We start from the raw sequence: 18,462 nt of genomic DNA on the forward strand, positions 1-18,462 counted from the left end.
TTTACCTGCACTCTCATGGGGTCTACCTCAGACTTTGAAGGAATTCTGCTTTGGACACACTTTTCACGCTGTTCTTTGTTTTTGTAGAAATGAAACATCTACCAGTCTTATCAAAGCATCATTTTGTGAAAAGTTAGGAGGGAATACTGGTTGGTCTGCTTCCTTCACCTATGTACAAACAATGAATACACGAAACCACAGCAACAGTACAGCTAGTTGTTTCACATTGCTGTTGTTTCACAGAATGTAATGATGCAAATATCCTAATCCCTATATTTCACTGAAAATGGCACAGAAAGACACACAAAATATTAAATCTGACTTTTCCCTCTTCAGAGAGCCTGTCTATCTGAAGGACCAACAGGAAGACGTGAGCCACAGGAGAGGACAAATAGATGCAGTTTGCAATTTCTGTACTTTTAGTGTCAACCAGAATGCCAACAGCATTGACCAGAGAGATTTAACTGGCCAATCATGAATTCATTTTATCTAACTAATTACCCTGCCTGTATTATTGACCAACACCTCTTTGGCCAGTAATACTGTAACAATCCTTCTTTGGAGGACCTGCAGAAAAATATACGTTTTATATTGCATTAAATTTGACAAGTTTTATCTAACTTTTTACAGCAATATAAATCTGATTTTCTTTTGCTGATGTTTAGTCTGTGACTTTTTTGTTGGAATGAAATGAAGCAGCATTCCACTCTTTGAGTGTGAAGTAGATGATAGCGCTCCGCCCATCTAGTGGGTGGATCTATTTTCTCAGTATACACAGCAGGAGCCTCAAAGGTGTTTCAAATACTCCACTGAAACCTGCACACTGTCAGCACATCATTAAGAAAGCTGCCAAGATGAGCTCAGCTACGTGTTCAGGTAAGTGACGTCTTGTTAATTTAATTACTTCATGGCATCAATGGTTCTATCACATTAAAAGTATTGTGTTTAATATCATAGCATCAGGAATTTAAAAACTTCAAATATACATTCAGGACTGAATTACAGTATTTCTGTAGCTATTTAAATAGAAATAAAAAGTATTTAAGATTTGGCACTCAATTTAATACATGTTTATCAATTATTAATCTCAGCAGCAATTTGTTTTCTTACACATCCAAACTGTGTTTCATATGAGCTAAGTTAATGAGAATACTTTTATATAATAATAATTCTAAGGATAGTTTAGACCTGGTGGTTAAATAATGACCCAGTAGAATCAGAATACTACATTTGTCAAATTTTCCCAACAACATAGTGCCCTTAATTTAATATGTGTTAATAAGATATAACTGTTTGGGTGATATAATATGACAAAAACTGGTTTATTTCTTTTGCAATATGTGGTTTCAGTTTGTAATGGTGGATTGTTCTTAATAATAAGAAAAAGTAGGATGGAGACTTTTTAAGCAGGGCTTCACTCTTCTCCACACGTGATCAGCTTCACTGCAACAACCTTCCTTTTCTGAGTAATCAGTGAGACTTTATGTGAGACTTATACTGTGAGCTAATGTGATCTGTCATGACAGTGCCCACTTTGCTTCATCAGCTTTATAAAGTCACTGCATTGTCCTTAATACATGAAGACAATACCTCAGTCGGGTTAATTTAACTGACATTGCCTGCTTAAAAATACAATGTGCCAAGACAGTCCAGCTGATGGTGGTTTGCTTCATCTGCAGAAAGAGGTTAGATAAATAAGGTTTTGATCCTTTCTGTTACGTCTCAGGTTATATCTGTTGCCAAATAACTGACTGTTTGCTATTACTATTTCTTCCAGGTGGCAGGGGTAACGTATTTAATATCATTCTGTTGGGAAACTCTGGGACTGGAAAGAGTGCCTCAGGAAACACCCTCCTGAATGCTGGAAAGCATCAGAGTAGACCAGCTCAGCATTTTTTTTCTTACCCAAGCTCTACACCGGTGACCACAAAGTGTCAGGAGATAACGGTAAAGATGTTTGGGAGATGGGTTAGTGTGGTCGACACCCCAGACTTCTTTTACGAAGACCAACCCATAGATGAGGAAGAAATCAAGGTGTGTAAGCAGTACTGCAAGTCAAGGCAGCATGTGCTATTACTTGTGATACAGCTGGGCCGGTTCACAGATGGTGAGGCAGGAATATTAGAGAAGCTGGAGAACAAGTTTGGCAGGATCAGCGACCGTACAATCATCCTGTTTACACACGGAGAAAATCTGCATTGTGATGTGAAGCAGTTTATTGGTGAACGGATTCATCTCAAGCGCATTGTGGAAGCTTGTGGCGATCGTTACCATGTATTCAAGAACACCTCCAAGAACTCCAGACAGGTCAAGGAACTCTTCGAGACATCTGAACACATGTTTCCAGGTTTCAGAACAAAAAAATCATTCCCACTGTTCTGTTGCGGTTAACTTTTGCTAACACACACTGAATGCCCAAATGTTAGTTGTTTATAGTCAGAAAATGTTTCCAGCTTTCACACTATAACCATCAATAAACATCATGTTGTCTGTGAACTTTGTGTTAGCTTTGGCTGATTCAGTCTGAATAATCTTATTTAAAAACTATCTACAAGTTTGTAAAGGGTGGCAAGTACAAATATAATTTTTTGAAGCGGTGTGTAATTTGCTGTGACTGTATAATAATTATAATTAAATTCTACTACTGCTAACCTTCCACTGAAATCATACTTTTGCCTTATGTGTAATCTAAAATCCTGGACAAATTTAAGAAACACTTGAAAATTGCATGTCAGATGAAAAGATGGCTTGTATTTCACTTGACTTATAGAAGGGTAAGTAAATTAATCTATTTTGATTGGACCAAATATTAGTCTGGGCTATTCTTCTATTTTTTTTAACCTTGTGCTTGTTTTCAGGGTTTAATCATTTTATTTTACCTGCTCTCTCTGCCCTCTTATCTTCATGTTCGCTCTTCCTTATTCTGATTTCATCACAGCATAAATAGAATAAATATCAGTAAATCAGTCATTTTCCTGCTGTTTCTCATATGAACTGCAATGGTTAAAGCTACAAACTTGTGTCCCCATACTTTAAAACTGCAACACAACACTGTCATTTTACTCAGACTTCACCTCAATTCTCTGACATTAAATGCGTGGCTAATTAGCTTCCCAGGTAACACAGCCAGTTGATGTTAATGCTATTAACATGCTATGCTAATTTATTAGCACCTGCAAATTGGTAAGTCTGCACAAATTACATTTGTTTTTGCTCCAAATTTGCCAACAAAAAGTTGGTTGTGTAGTTTACAACAATTTGATTTTACAGATGAAAAAGCAAACCGATATGTTGTTCATGGTGCCCTGATGGTGGTGCCTGCTAACAGTGAATTGACAACATTAGGCAGGGGTCCCCAGTTAATGATGAGGAAACAAGCATGAAAACTCCAAATGGAAATAAATACATGAAACTGTACTGACAATGAAGATAAAGGATGAAACAGAGAAACAACAAGCTAGGCCAGATCAGGGAAGACCTCAATGAGAATTAGGGCCTGCCACCAATGAGTTAATATATTCTGATCCAACATAAGCTTGTTGTGTTCTTCACAATGCCACAGAGGAGGATACATGTTGGCAGATTTTATAGGCGACCAAACATTTCAAAAGTCTGACCAAAACAGACACCACCCATTCTTAACCAAGCAGATCATGCCCCACTGGGTATTATATGCTGTCCTATCCAGCCTAAAAATTCTTTTACTTAAAGATATTACACTTATTAAGGAACTCATTATGTAATTAATTAGGGACATAATAAGGAACTCGATACATTTCTTAGTGAGCAGCTTTTCAATCTAATAACATCAATCACTTGGAACATCCAACAGCCACCATCTCTGAGAGGAACATGGATTTTTCTGGATCCATGCACTGGATGTAAATTTGTTGTGGATAAAATGACATACCAAGGCCTCTACTGCCATCTAATGGCAAAAACGAATACTGCTGTACAATTAGGAAATGCTGTGACACAGCTAAATACATATACATACTTCACTGTACATGCTTAATGGTCAGCGCGTACTATGGGACTGGACAATTGGACACAAGAAGCTGCATTCATAAGACCAGTAACTGTGGACAGGATGGGATATCTTCTGAAGTGTGTATAATTATTGTTGGGCCATGACAGATTGCCAGGACATATCACAGGTACAACTGATCTGATGTGTAAATCGCTATACTATAGAGCCACCTTGTACTGCCCCAACCTATTCCTTGGAAAATACTTAATCACATGAATTCATGAAGTGAATGCATTATTTTAAGCAGAAATTATTCACCTGAACTTTAAAATTTGCATGTCACATCTATCAACCATATATAATATTCATAAATTAAATGGTTATATATTTTCATATACTTTAAAAGCAAGGAGATATGCATACATGCCTCCAGTAAATAAGTGCGTATTAAAATTGTGTTATTATAAATGGATAAGAAAATTGTTGGTAATGATGGTGAAACCATGGCTCTTGGCACTACCTAATAATGCACAAAAAATTAACTTTTTCATTTTTCTTTATCACAAAGAAGTAACACAAAAACACATTGACTTTAGCAGTGCTATTTATCAAGTAGTGTTTATAAATCTGCGTACATACACCAAAGTATGCACATATGTTAGTATTTAACACATGAGCACAGCTGTAATAATTCAGTGTTCCTGTCAGAGCATTATGTGTCTTCACTGTAACTCGCAGTGTTGGATATTTTCCACTAAGTGTCACCGTTGTTTCAGCTGTTAACAGGTATCAGCTGCAGCGTAAATTGATTTGATTTATTTGACAGTGGGTTGTTTGGATGTTTAGTCAACATGCAATGGGAAAAAAAACTTACACCATTTGAAAATATCTCATTATTTGGCTTACAAAAAGGATCCATTTGAATTTATTCTGAGTTTGAAATTTGAGTACAATTACTTCTACAAGTTAAACTACACTTCAAAGTATGAAAGTATGAATCAAAGTTTATGAAATCAGTAACAAATTAATCCAAACTTATTTATTTATTATTATTACTTGACTTCAGATTTGTAGTTGGACTTCCCCATGTTTCTTTTTAAGCATTTAAAAAGAGGTTAAGCTGTTAGATCAAATGTTTTTAGTGCTGTCAGCGTTAATCTCGTTAAAATGACAGTAACGCCACAACCGCATTAATGCAGCAAAACTCCGTTAGCGAGTTGACGCGGATCACCCTGTGTGTTGGGCTAATGAAATACTGCTCTTTTATTTATTAGCATCAAATCACACTAACAGCAAGTCTATATGATGGAATTTCAAAGTCTCTACAGTTTCTGTCCAGCTGCAAATAAAGTAACATCTTAATTAAATGTAAAGAGTTTTCCTAACAAAGCAAAATTATAACAAGTAATGGTAACAGTTTGGGCTGATAGCACATAATTGGGCCTTTACATGCAGTAACGAGGTGTAAAAGTATAAAAATATTTTTTCAGTTTTAAAACCAAAGTACATCAGAAGTATAAAAATCACAATGAAACACGTGGATAAAAGCAACAGATCAGTATTTTATTAGTGTGCTTTGGTTTGCTTCCAGGTGGAGATAAACCTGCCGGGAAATGCAAACCGAACTTACCGTACAGAGTTTTTAAAGACTACTTCCGCCGTACTTCTGTACAGTAAGTTCGGTTTGTGTTACACCCTGTATGTACTGTATGTAAAGGCCCAATTATGTGCTATCAATAAAGAAACACCAGTAACTATAAAGCCAAAACTGTTACCATTACTTGTTATAATTTTGTTTTGTTAGGAAAACTCTTTACATGTAATTAAGATGTGACTTTATTTGCAGCTGGACAGAAACTGTAGAGAATTTGAAATTCCATCACATAAACCTGCTGTTAGACTCTTACTGTTATTTGCATCATGGCACTGTTTTTGATTTTGTGTTCTTAAAAAATAGTTCTCAGTATAAAGTAGTCTTTGTGAAAACTGTTCTGAAGGACTTCTGTTTATATTTCCTGTGAACCTTTATGTCCATTTGAATGGACACCAAAGAGACTTTGACTTTTGAATATAAAAAGTTATGACAATCTGTTGTTATCCTCGTGTACTGGTCAGTGTTTTCCTTTCTTTTTCGTTGTAATAAAGATAAGCGGGAAAAAGGCTTCTTTTCCCATAAGCTTTCATAAAAAGAAATACAGTTAGCAATTTGCAGTGTCATGAGGTAAAACTGCAGTCAGATAATATGTTATCTAATATAATAGTGCCGTATTAGATAACATGACATTATCTGAGGTTATCATTATCAAGTCATAGCATCATGTTAATTGATTTTTTTATAGTGGGAAAGAAAAATGCTAACGTGCTCTGTACATAACAGGTTTTTCTACCCAAAAAGTCTAAATCTCCTACCAAAGTCTGGCTTCCATCCAGCTATCAATAAAAGCTCAAATGTAAAAGCAGACAGAAGCAGAGACACAAAACTCATTTAACAGTAATATTTCATTATTATTTCTCTTGAATGAGGCCTGTGTGTCGCCTGCAGTTTTGTAACTTTCTTCCTCATATTTTCCTGTTTCAGTGTTTCTGGCAGTTTACATTATATTAAAAAGAAAAAGTAAACAGATTTAAAAAAAAAAACAAAGAGTGAATATTTTGAATTCTGTTAATTTCCAAAGCAGGGAAATGACATCAGCCACAAGTTTTTCATTAAAAGAGCTGCACTACGACTCCTGGGGAAAAGAACCACACTTTAGTTTAATTCAGTTCAATTCAGTTTTATTTATGTGGTGCCAAATCACAACAGTTGCCTCAAGATGACATTTTTGGAAGTTTTCAGAGGGTTTTTTTTTTTTAATCAATCAATCAATTTGTTAATAAGCACATTTAAAAGCAACTCAGGTTGACCAAAGTGCTGCACATAGTAAAAAAGTAAAAAGTGGAACAAACACATACAAAGAACAAAACAATAACTCAGTCACAATTAAAAGCTAGTGAGTTAAATTCACATTTTTTTAGCTCTCATCACAATTACAAAAATAACACAGACACTGGTTTTGGTATGGCTGAGTTATTTACAGTTATATAAACTTATATGTCTATGGCCTTAGCAATCCATAGGAAATCCTGCTGCTTACTTTTCAGTTGCCTTTAGCTACACAATTGAATTTGCATCACGATGTCTCATCACTTTAACATCTTTGTTTCTGTCCTACTTTCCTTACTCATATCTGCTGTATTTTAATGCATGTAACTGAGCCAGAGCAGCAATGATCTGATGTGTCAGCTGTTCTCTGAACCAGTTAAAAATCTGGCAGCTCCATTTGGAGTTTGACAAACACATGACTTTAATGATTGAGTTGGGTTAATCATTTTCTATTTTTTGTTGCTTAATTCTGAGACAACAGTTGTGAAACACTGTCCTGTCATAGGCCTTACAGATTTATTTACTTAAGCAAAGCAATTGATGATGACACTATGTATCATTTCCAAGTCCAATTGAACCACACCCAGACCCACATCTTTAAACAGGTCAGGGCACTAATCACTTAACTGTGCCCAAACACAGCAATTAGCACACTAGACTACTGAACCGGGCTTTCAGGTCAAGCACACTGGGCATGGTGTGTATTAGCGGTGCGACCCATGACAGGGTGTCCATTAGTATCCACAGCAGTCAAGATCATGATAGAAAAACAGGTAAAAAAAATCAGTTAAAGCACAGAAAAATATTAAAATAATCAAATGTTTTTATGTGTAATAACGGTATGTACCTTAAATAATTCACAATATATATTTTTTAAAAGTCATTGAATCGTAAATTGTAACCATTGCATCCCAAATTAAAGCGTGTGTTGAAATTCACTGCATTATTTTGAGGTCCAGCACAACCTCCAGGAGTTCTAATCATCTACTAAGATTTCAGTTTTCAAAGGTTTGCTCCATGCATCCACCCTAAAATGTAAACTCCAGATTATCACATTCTGATGTGGTGAGGAAAAGACAAAAAGTTTTAGAAAACGTTCTATATTAAATTAAATTGTGTCAGGATTTTATGTATATCTCCAGAATAATAACAAGTGGTGTTTTCTATATTTATAATCATCATAAACAATAAAGGCCTTTACACACCAGATGCCTAAAATCTGTGGGAATATTTTGAGTGTTAAAAATATTTTTTGGACCTATTCTTTATGTAGCACCAACTTTGTGAATTTCCTCATGAGAACTGGATGAACTTCTCCTTCTATTACTGCTTAGAAACATCAGCAACAGCTCAGCATCCTTTCATGTTGATGCCATTTTTTTCACTGTGCATTTGGTGTCTAACAGCCTTACATCAGTTGTCACCCTTTGCTTGATAATGTTTACCCTTATACACATGTAGTTGGAGTTTGCATATTTTAATTGATTTTAAACTTAAAGTTGGAACCCAGACTTGACTAATATGTGAACAAATGGATGAATTTACAGTGATACAGCTGACATGGAAACCAATTTCATACCATATTTTAAATGATCAGCACCAGAATCATTTCACTAAATCTAGAAACTATAACAATGGATTCTAAACTGTCATTAACTAAAAATTATTACCATTAATTAGTTCATCATATGGCAGATAATCAACTTTAAATGATGGTCAAAATGGTCCTGAATCACCGAGCTAGTCCTCTAAAAAAGCCAACTTTTGCTGAAACTGGAGAGTTTTTTGCCGCAGCTCTTCCATGAACTCACGGTGGCTGAACAGCTTTTCTGGTGTCTTTTCACGCTCGTGTTGCAGAATCTCCCGTGCCTTCTCAAACATTTCATCGGTGTAGTGTGATCCTTCATTTGCTGCTACCATCTCATCGATCTTCTTGATCAGCTGAACCACTTGAACTCTGTTCTTATCTTTGTTGTTGAAGACATAATACCTGTTACCACACCTGCTCACTACCTCTTTGAGTTTAGGGTGGCCTTCTGTCAAATACTCTTGTATGGACTTCTGCTCAGCCAGCTTGTCACCATGAGTGAAGACTACAATCATGTAGTTTGATGCCTCAGGTCCAAAGAGTTTCTCCAGGGCTTCCACACAGTTTTCTTCTTCTGGGGTAAACCTGCCAATCTGAAGGACCAGCAGAAAGACGTGAGGTCCAGGACTGGCCATGTGGATGCATTTCGCAATCTCCTTCTTTATGTCATCTGCCTTTTTAAATGTATCCAGAATGCCGGGGGTATCGACCACATGGATATCTCTTTTGCAGTATTTAACTCGTTCTCTTGCACAGGTCTCTGTCACTGACTCTGAACTCACTTCAGATTTAAACAACTCTTTTCCAATAATGGTGTTCCCAACAGCACTCTTCCCAACACCAGTTTTCCCAATCATCACAATCCTCAGTGGGTCACCTGGAGAAAGAACGTTTTTGTTATACTTATTGCATGGATGAATAGATTTTAAATGGAGCCTATTCATAAGTTAACTGATGAAGCATTGGTATCTAATCTGACTGTGTTCATAGAGACTTGAAATCTAGTCTATTCTTTACATCACCTCCACTTTCCCGCACTGATTCTTGCTCACCTGTGTGAGAAAATCAGTCTTCGTTCCCCGTGCTACAAACCTCAGTGCACTTCTGTCATTCTGCCTTTCAGACTGTCATATGACCCACCTCCTTTCCATCTCCAAGTCATCCTGGTTGCTCGGAGCCTACTAAGCCTCCACCTGCTTCATCTCCACAACCACCAGTGAGTAAATTTGGGGGGCTTCTGTCCTACTTAATGTTGCTATGTACTGTAGCTACATCAGTTTAGTCCCCAAGGAGTTAATCACACAATAAATGAAGTTAAATTATGCAAAAATGATCTCTCCCTATCAATTCTTTGTGTTATTCGGTTCTGCTGAAAGCCTAAATTTAGTCTGAAGCAAATTAAAGCTCCAACTTCACCTTCTGGTATCGACCCACTGTTGCCCATCTCCTGTCTGTTCGCGACTTCATAGAGAATGAACTGAAATGCAACTCCACTGTTTTAGTGTGAGATCAAAGACCGCACTCCACCCACAGGGCGGATCTAATCTCTCAGCCTATATCAGCAAGAGTCTGATCTGTTTCAAAGGTAGTTCAGAGACTCCAGCGAAACCTGCAGTCTTCATGATTAAGCCCTTAACAAGATGAGCTCTGCACAGCCTCCATGTAAGTTACTGCTGTACAGCTTTATTACAATATTATATACTGACAACAGATAGATAGATAGATAGATAGATAGATAGATAGATAGATAGATAGATAGATAGATAGATAGATAGATAGATAGATAGATAGATAGATAGATAGATAGATAGATAGATAGATAGATAGATAGATAGTTTGAGCTGTGCGTGCGTGCGTGCGTGCGTGCGTGCGTGCGTGCGTGCGTGCGTGCGTGCGTGTGTGTGTGTGTGTGTGTGTGTGTGTGTGTGTGTCAGCACAGCGTTAGAGCTTTTAGTGAGTGACTGAGACACAAATTTCCCCTTTTTTAAAATTTGAAGTATATTTGTCATTCATAGATGCAGATAAGTGATTATATTGTCTGTTTACTGACATTTTGTTAGTTTTTTTAAGTAAGAGGTTAAAAATAAATGTTTAAATAAATATAAATAATCAAAATAAGTGTAAATAAATCTACTATAGAAGAATCACACCCCATAGGTAGAATAAAGGAGGAACATTGACAGATTTAAGTTTTGTACAACATTTTTATGGAAAATTAAGTTTGTTTGTCTTTCCTAAAGATTATCCTGGGAAGTTTACCATCGCTCTGCTCGGAAAGAGTGCTGACTCAGTGAACAGGACTGGAAGTACAATCATTAGAGATCCCAATGCTTCTGTCACAAAACTGGGCAATTTTGTTGAGCATAACAACAACCTCTACAGAATCATCAGTACTTGTGATTTCTTTGATGAGCAATATGATTTCCCAGATCAGCTAATCATTGATTTCATGGCTCTTTCTGATCCTGGACCTCGTCTGTTCATATTGGTAATAGATTCAAAAAACACACAAGTTGAAAAAGTTGTGACTCAAATCTCTCACCTTCAACGTGTGTTTGGAGAAAATGTCACAGAAAACATAGTCATCGTGTTGGAAGAGAGTCGAGAGAATTTACAAGGTCGCATTAAGGAAATGTACAATATCCAGATGGCAACTATGAATGAAAATCTTGCTTTCCAATGTAAGGAGTGGTGTTCACACCAACGGCCATTTCAGTTTGACTACAAAAACTACCCCCAACACACTGTGAAACGAAGGAAAGATCACCTGATACGCACGAGGTAAGAATTGTCTCCCTCTGAGACATATTTTATTAACAACTAGTTTGTATTTCTCTATTGTCTCTATCAATGGTGAAATTCCACATTGTTCAAATACTACAAAAAGTTCTATATTCTGAATAATACATAGATCACAATAATTAACTAAATGTGTTCAATCCTCACAAGTTACAGTAGTATTTCTGACATTTAGCACATGTTTAATCTCTCCTTCATAATTTAACAAGTCCAAACTTCATCCTGTAAAATAAAATGAACATGAAGCCTAATTAATTAATTACTTAATTAACTCATTGAAGAATGCAGTTCATTTTTTTCCAAATATTTTTTATCAGGAGAAAGTGTGATTATACAGGTGAGACTTATCAGAGAAACACTGGCAGGTCTGCTTCTACAGAGACAGGAATGCAAACCAAAGTGAAACACAGGTAATGACAGAATTCAGTCCTTTGTGATATATTCAAATGGATTTTTCGAAACAAAACTAAAGTGAATTATGTTTTGTCTTTCAAAAAAAGATAAATCTCAATTACAAGCATAAGCATCCATTTCAGAAGATTTATTAAAGAAAAAAAAACAAGCTGGGACCAAGAGAGTGCAGAAAACTCCTGCCACAGCTATTGTTGTGATATTTTATCATTTCCTTCTCTGTTGATATTTAATGACCACATTAATGTTTCAGACACTCATGGCATGCTCAGCAATATCCTCGGAGTACAGGTGAGTTTCTTAAATCCACCTATGTTAGGAAACTGATCTTTTGGCTTTATGTCATGTATTAAATTATGTAATAAATTATGGCAATAAATGAAATATTTTCATCAGCATCTTAAATTAAATTTCAGACCAGAGTTTAAAATGAAAAATAATTTTCTGATAAACACACGCATATCAGTTCAAACACTAAGTTAAAATGAAAGTATTTGTTTAAATTTGAGAATATTAACCAAATGCATAATGATCTGATTATGAATAGTGGGAACTCTGACTGAAAATCATGATGTGACCAACATTATTGCAGCCATACAGACTACAATGAACTTGCATTCTCGCTGCCTTTTGAACAGTTGCTTGATAGATGGGAAGCAGAACTGCAACCACTCGCATTATGAGAACATCTTTAAAGTGACTTTGGGGTGTCATGATGTTGATAAAATAAGACAGAGATTCTGGTATCAGTTTCTGATGGTATGGAAATTAACTATAAGTGAAAATCACAGAAAAATACAGATTTCATGCCGAAGTGTAACTTGTTGTAGGACAAAAAACTGCAAAGTAACACTGATGCTTGACGACCATGCTGTTAGAAAGTAATATAACGACAGTCAAGTTACCTACTGAAAAGAGATTCATCACACACACTGCACTCATAGCAGACTCAGCATTTATAAATTAAACAGATGCTCTCAAAAGCTATCACTAACATAGTTGCTCAGTACAGCATTTGCTTTTTTCTGACTGTGTTGTTACAAAATTACAAAATCACAGTATATGAGTATATGATATGCCCTTTTTAGGTGCCAGCTCACAGCAGATTTCCCTGCCTGCAAAAAGAGCACCCGGACAACATGATGGTATGCTTCAAAAAAACACAACACATGTAACTTTGACAGGAAAGTGAATTAAAGTATTTAAATAATATTTGAAGTACTCCTTTATAAATTTCGAGGTTAAAAAAACCCCAAAACAGGCAGTCTTAATGTCGGACTCTAGCAACTGCAAGGACCTGCTGCTAAAATAACTAAATGTTTTGTCTGACCACATCTTCCAGGTGTCTATGGTTCAAGGGAAGGTCTCTATAACATGGTTCTTCTCGGGAAAAGCGGAACTGGAAAGAGTGCATCTGCAAACACCATCCTGACTGCTGGGAAGCTCATTGGTGGTTCAAACCAACATTTTCAGTCTTATCCCAGCTCCACACCAGTCACCACCAGGTGTGAGGTGAAAATAGTGGAGATATTTGGGATACCAGTTAGAGTAGTTGACACCCCAGACTTTTTTTATGAAGAGGAACATGTAAACCAGGCACAGGTAGAAGAGTGTAAGAGGTACTGTCAGGAAGGGCATTGTGTGACGTTACTTGTGATGCAGCTGGGCAGGTTCACAGATGGTGAGAGAAACATATTAGAGAAGCTAGAGAAAAGCCTTGGCTGGAGAATCAGGGACAGCACAATCATCCTGTTTACACACGGAGAAGATTTGAAGGGCAGTGTAGATAAATTTATCGGTGAAAGAAGTCACCTGAACCACCTTGTGAAGGCTTGCAGTAATCGTTACCATGTATTCAGGAACAGCTCCAAAGACTCAAAACAATTCAAAGCACTTGTCAAGAAATTTCCAGATATGTTTCCAAATTTCCCAACAATAAGAACATCTACGATGTCTTGTTTACGTTAGCTGTAGCTGCTTTACACTGCAAGTCCAAAAAACAAGTCTTTTATACAGAGAAAACGTTTCAAGTCTTTATAGAAAAAAATATCATATGTACAGTGAAAATTGTGTTTTCTTTGGCTGATTCATATTGAATGTCCGAATAAAGTAATTTGAAACTATCTACCACTTTGTGCAAGATGGCAAGTATGAATATCATTTTTTGAAGCTGTGTGAACTTACTGCTCTTGCATACTGATCATTATTTTGTGATATTAAATCTAACCTCTAGTTTTCTTATACTTCTTAGCATCATGGTCAAAATATACAAGACTTGTCTCCACTAATAAAAAAATCTTTGATCCAACTTTCTGTCCTGCTGGATATCACGTTGTCTATGTTGTTGTGAAATTTAGATTGCATACAGCAATAATGTTAATGGGCAAGCTAAAGGTGGCTATTTGACAGATACCTTTTTCTGAATTTCACGTCTATGAGGCAAGATTGATAGAGAAATGTACAAGGATGTAAAAATTAATAATAATCAATAAATAATAATAAATCCAGCATTTATGTTGATTCCATTTATTTAATTATGCTTCAGTTTATTCTATTACTGGTCTGTTATACTGACTGGTCTGTATGGAATATGTGGTAATTTAACACTGAACAGCCAGAGTTTCATTGTTAACTTAAGGGTTTTATATAAAATACTGCATTAAATGTTTAAGAATCTTGGCTTAGTGGTATGGGGTAGGGTCCAGCTCAACCTTTTACGAACCAAGAGGAGCATCAGTATTCATCATTTGAGGGGGACAAGCTGAGGACTAGCCCTTTAACCCTGGATCTGGGCCTGTGCCAGGGATTGGCAGATGCAAGTAGACTTGGATCAGAGACTAATTTTTCCCACAGAGATCATAACAACTACTCTGCGATCAGACCTTGTCCTCTGGTCTAAATCCCAAAAACCTGCGTACGTCATTAAGCTGACAGTACCATGGGAGGAAGCAACTGAGGAAGCATTTGAGCTTAAGAGGCTGCGGTATGCCAACTTGGCAGCTGGGGCAGAGGACAGAGGCTGGAAGATCAAGGTGTGGAAGTGGGGTGCAGGGGCTTTGTAGCCAGTACGACAGCAAAACTGCTTAGAGAGATTGGGATCGGAGGACAGGCACAACGGTAGTCTATAAGAGAATTGGCTAACACTGCTGAGAGGAGCAGTCACTGTGGCTAAAGAGGGCTGACACTTGGGCAGCTAAGGCAGTTAGCTAAGCACGAGACACACCCCCAGGATTGATCAACCCGTGGTGGGCCTGCCTCAGCAGGGGGCATCAAAAGGGTAGAAAACTTAACACTAGAAATTCTGCTGGTTGACTGATACAGCTGTCTCAGGGCCTCGTGGGGGCCGTGCAGTTAACATCATGGTAATGAAACCTAAAGGAGGTTTCCACTGCCTCTCTTTTAAGTATGCTTTTAGATACGGTGAGGGGGGGGGGGTGTAGGATGTAGTCCGATCCAGTGGGGGAGTTTAGGATGCCAGATCAGGCGCCCCCCTTCCAGCTCTCCTCTCTGATCTTTTCTCTGTTGTCTTACTTCTCTCTATCACCTTTTCTATTCCTTTGAAAAAGTGAGGCTCCATAAATATTAAAGAGGTACAAGAAAGTAAATTGTAGAAAACTAAACAGAAGAAAGTAGAAGAGAAGTAGAAGAGAAATAACAATTTTAACATAAACCAGTGACACACTCCGGGGCCTGATCAACCCTGGCAGGGCCTCCTTGGATAAGGGTGTCTAGTGATAGACGTGGCCGAAACACCCAATGAATCCAAGGTCCACTGCTGGAGTGAAGATGGTAGATCGTAAATAATTGTTTTTTTGTAGTTTTCTTTTTCTTTTCTTCTTTTCTTTATCTCCTCTTTTCCCTATATATGTATTTGTAAATGCATGTAATGATTTTAAATATATGTGATTCTGTTTGTTTTTTGTTTTTGTGTTGTTTTCATTGTTGTGCTGATAATGAATAAAACATGTAAAATAGAAACTTGCCTCTTGGCTTGTTCGTTTTTTACTTCTTTTTACAAGGACGACATGCTGCTTTGCTTGTGTTGCGGTTATTGGTTTGATCTAGTTTGGTTTGGTTTCCATCTCCAGGGCAAAAACACTTTTTAATTTGTGAATACAAAAAAGTGACGATAGCCTGTTGTTCATGTCCTGGTCAATGCTGGCCTTTCTTTTTCACAGTAATAAAGATATGTGAAAAAACAGGGCAACTCCTCGTCTTCATTTCCAGTCATTTCCAATCTCATAAAGTAATAAAATGGCATTCAGGTATTTCGTGACATGATTATGCCTTGATAATTTTTTAACAGCATTAAGCATAATCACAAATGTGCTCTATGGGAGTATAAAACATTTGATAACAGGTTTTTATTATGTTCAGAAATCTTAGTAGTTTCCAAACAGCTTTAGATAAAGGTTAAAATGTAACAACAGGTGAAACACTAATTTGAATATTTCAATCTGACACATAAAACTAGTGCAAATATAAAGTTACTGTCATTGTATTTTGAAAATGAGTCCTGTGGTCTGTCTGTAGTTTTGCTGTTATCAAGTTACTGTAAAAATATAAATCTAAAACTTTTATATAAAACTTCTATACACTGAGCATTGATTCCCTATTACCTCTTTTCATTCCCCGGGGGTTTATAACTACTGCCTCATGTAATTTTGTCTCCTCTCTCCCATCATCTATACTTTGTCCTTGTTTTCCTTCTCCCTAAATTTTCTCTTTCTCTGGAGATTCCAGAGATTTTGTTAAAAAGAAGCTTTCCCTGCCCACATTCACTTAGTTCTTACTCCTACGGGACTATTTGTTGATGTCTCTAACAATGTAAACTCTTTACCTAACAGTATGAAGTATTCTGAGGCAAGTAGTGCCGCAATTTGGTACAATATAAGTAAAACTCAGATCGATGCTCTGACCTCTTCCTCAAATTATGATATGATACCAAAATAGTAAATAGATCGTTTTCAATTAGTCACTGAATTTTGACCAAATCGCGATTGATGTATCAACTTTTATGGTTGATAGTGAAACAAAAAAGGTGAAAAAAAACTTTTTTTTCAATTCATGTTTTATTTAATTACAGCAGATCTTGAATTTGTATATACTGCTCAAAATATTTACTAGTGAACATAAAAATAAATGTAATGTAGGTTACATACCAGACATACAGACTTAAATTATTTATACATTTGTTCTCAGACAACACTATTATACACATAATAATAGACATAAGACAGCATATCAACTAAAAACATTAAGCAGTTTTTTAAGCTACTGTGATTACAAAATTGGAAACTAATGGCCGTTTACATCAGATTAAGGATCCATTATTGACTCAGAAGACTGGCAAGTGTAGTCCTAGCTAGTCCAGCCCTCTGGATTAGCCAATATTTGCTGAAACAGGATGACTTTTTGCCGCAGCTCTGCCATGAAGGCCTCATTTAAAAGCTGTCCTGATGTTTTTAATTGCTCCTGCGCTTTCTCAAACATTTTATCTGTGTAGTGACATCCTCCATTTGTTCCCACCATGTGATCGATCTTCTTGATCAGATGAGCCACCTGAATTCTGTTTTTATCTTTGTTATCGAAGACATGATATCTTTCACCACACCTAGCCAACAACTGTCTGAGTTTAGGTTGGCCAGTTCTCAAATACTCTTGTATGGTTATCTTCTCTTTAGTTAGCTTGTCACCGTGAGTGAACAGGATGATCGTGTAGTTTGTTGCCTCAGGTCCAAAGAGTTTCTCCAGAGCTCGCACAGAGTTGTTTTCTTCTTGGGTAAACCTGCCAATCTGAAGAACCAGCAGGAAGACGTGAGGCCCAGGAGTGGTCATGTGAATGCATTTTGCAATCTCTTTATTTATGATGTCTGTATTTTTAGACGTATCCAGAATGCCGGGGGTATCGACCACTTGGATCTTTCTTTTGCAATCTCTAACTCGTTCTATTTCACAAGTCTCGGTCACTGACTCTGAACTCACTAAAGACTGAAAAACCTCTTTGCCAATAATGGTGTTACCAACAGCACTCTTCCCAACACCAGTTTTCCCAATCATCACAATCCTCAGAGGATCACCTGTAGAAATAAAAACTCTGTTATACTCATGATAGGTTGAAAATATTTTAACATCAAATTACAATAGTTGTATCATTTCATACATTCTGCGTCATTTCATTTGGTTAGCAATCTAAATTTTAGCTGGAGGTCTAAATTAAAGTTTCAGCTTCACCTTCAGAGAATGACTCGCTGTTGCCCATCTCTTCTCTGTTTGGAGAATGAAAGGAAGCAGGATTCCTCTTAGTGTGAAGAAGATTATAGCAGTCTGCCCACAGGGTGGATCTAATCTCTCGGCCTTTATCAGCATGAGCTATTTGAAAGCTAGTTCAGAGGGGGAAGCCTGTAGGGTTCATCATTAAACAGTTCTGCTGAGCCTTCGCGTGACTGTTATATAATTTTATTACTACTTGGCAAAGTTCATCATATTTAATCCATGAAAGTTTTACATATACGCACATTTACATATCTATAAATCTACAGGGTGGGCCATTTATATGGATACACCATAATAACATGGGAATGGTTGGTGATATTAAAGTCCTGTTTGTGGCACATTAGTATGTGAGGGGGCAAACTCCTCAAGATGGGTGGTGACCATGGTGGCCATTTAGAAGTCGACCATCTTGGATACAACTTTTGGTTTTTCAAAACAAGATTCGCCGTGTATGCGCTGACTCCACAGACAAGGTACGCGAAGATATCGGGATAG

The 18,462-nt window shown here is 36.9% G+C and overlaps 3 protein-coding genes across 3 annotated transcripts; 1 reads left to right on the forward strand and 2 right to left on the reverse strand.

Moving 5' to 3' along the window:
* Nucleotides 1-8,571: 8,571 nt before the first annotated feature.
* Nucleotides 8,572-9,936, reverse strand: LOC101480818 (GTPase IMAP family member 7-like). The gene is made up of 2 exons (XM_012920649.2): nt 9,898-9,936; nt 8,572-9,358 (listed from the first exon to the last, which is right to left on the reverse strand). Exons 1-2 carry the CDS (start codon nt 9,923-9,925, stop codon nt 8,634-8,636), a joined length of 753 nt encoding a protein of 250 aa, XP_012776103.2. The 5' UTR covers nt 9,926-9,936; the 3' UTR covers nt 8,572-8,633.
* A 137-nt stretch (nt 9,937-10,073) lies between these two features.
* On the forward strand, nt 10,074-14,193 carry LOC101482351 (uncharacterized). Its single transcript, XM_004538553.3, has 6 exons — nt 10,074-10,143; nt 10,722-11,262; nt 11,598-11,690; nt 11,945-11,982; nt 12,780-12,836; nt 13,034-14,193. Exons 1-6 carry the CDS (start codon nt 10,122-10,124, stop codon nt 13,657-13,659), a joined length of 1,377 nt encoding a protein of 458 aa, XP_004538610.3. The 5' UTR covers nt 10,074-10,121; the 3' UTR covers nt 13,660-14,193.
* Nucleotides 14,194-17,052: 2,859 nt separating this feature from the next.
* LOC101480521 (GTPase IMAP family member 7-like) lies at nt 17,053-17,953 on the reverse strand. Its single transcript, XM_004538617.3, has 2 exons — nt 17,926-17,953; nt 17,053-17,771 (listed from the first exon to the last, which is right to left on the reverse strand). Exons 1-2 carry the CDS (start codon nt 17,951-17,953, stop codon nt 17,053-17,055), a joined length of 747 nt encoding a protein of 248 aa, XP_004538674.3.
* Between the last annotated feature and the right edge of the window lie 509 nt (nt 17,954-18,462).

Source organism: Maylandia zebra, linkage group LG7, assembly GCF_041146795.1.
Source record: "Maylandia zebra isolate NMK-2024a linkage group LG7, Mzebra_GT3a, whole genome shotgun sequence".
Classification (NCBI taxonomy): Eukaryota; Metazoa; Chordata; class Actinopteri; order Cichliformes; family Cichlidae; genus Maylandia; species Maylandia zebra.

Bases quoted from the DNA above. Each gene is read 5' to 3' on its own strand.
- LOC101480818 (XM_012920649.2), bottom strand. From the start codon at position 9,925: ATGGGCAACAGTGGGTCGATACCAGAAG. The intron at 9,359-9,897 runs GTGAAGTTGGAG...TTCTTTCTCCAG, and splicing joins CAGTGGGTCGATACCAGAAG to GTGACCCACTGAGGATTGTG.
- LOC101482351 (XM_004538553.3), top strand. From the start codon at position 10,122: ATGAGCTCTGCACAGCCTCCAT. The intron at 11,691-11,944 runs GTAATGACAGAA...TTAATGTTTCAG, and splicing joins CAAACCAAAGTGAAACACAG to ACACTCATGGCATGCTCAGC. The intron at 11,983-12,779 runs GTGAGTTTCTTA...TGCCCTTTTTAG, and splicing joins GCAATATCCTCGGAGTACAG to GTGCCAGCTCACAGCAGATT.
- LOC101480521 (XM_004538617.3), bottom strand. From the start codon at position 17,953: ATGGGCAACAGCGAGTCATTCTCTGAAG. The intron at 17,772-17,925 runs GTGAAGCTGAAA...TTATTTCTACAG, and splicing joins CAGCGAGTCATTCTCTGAAG to GTGATCCTCTGAGGATTGTG.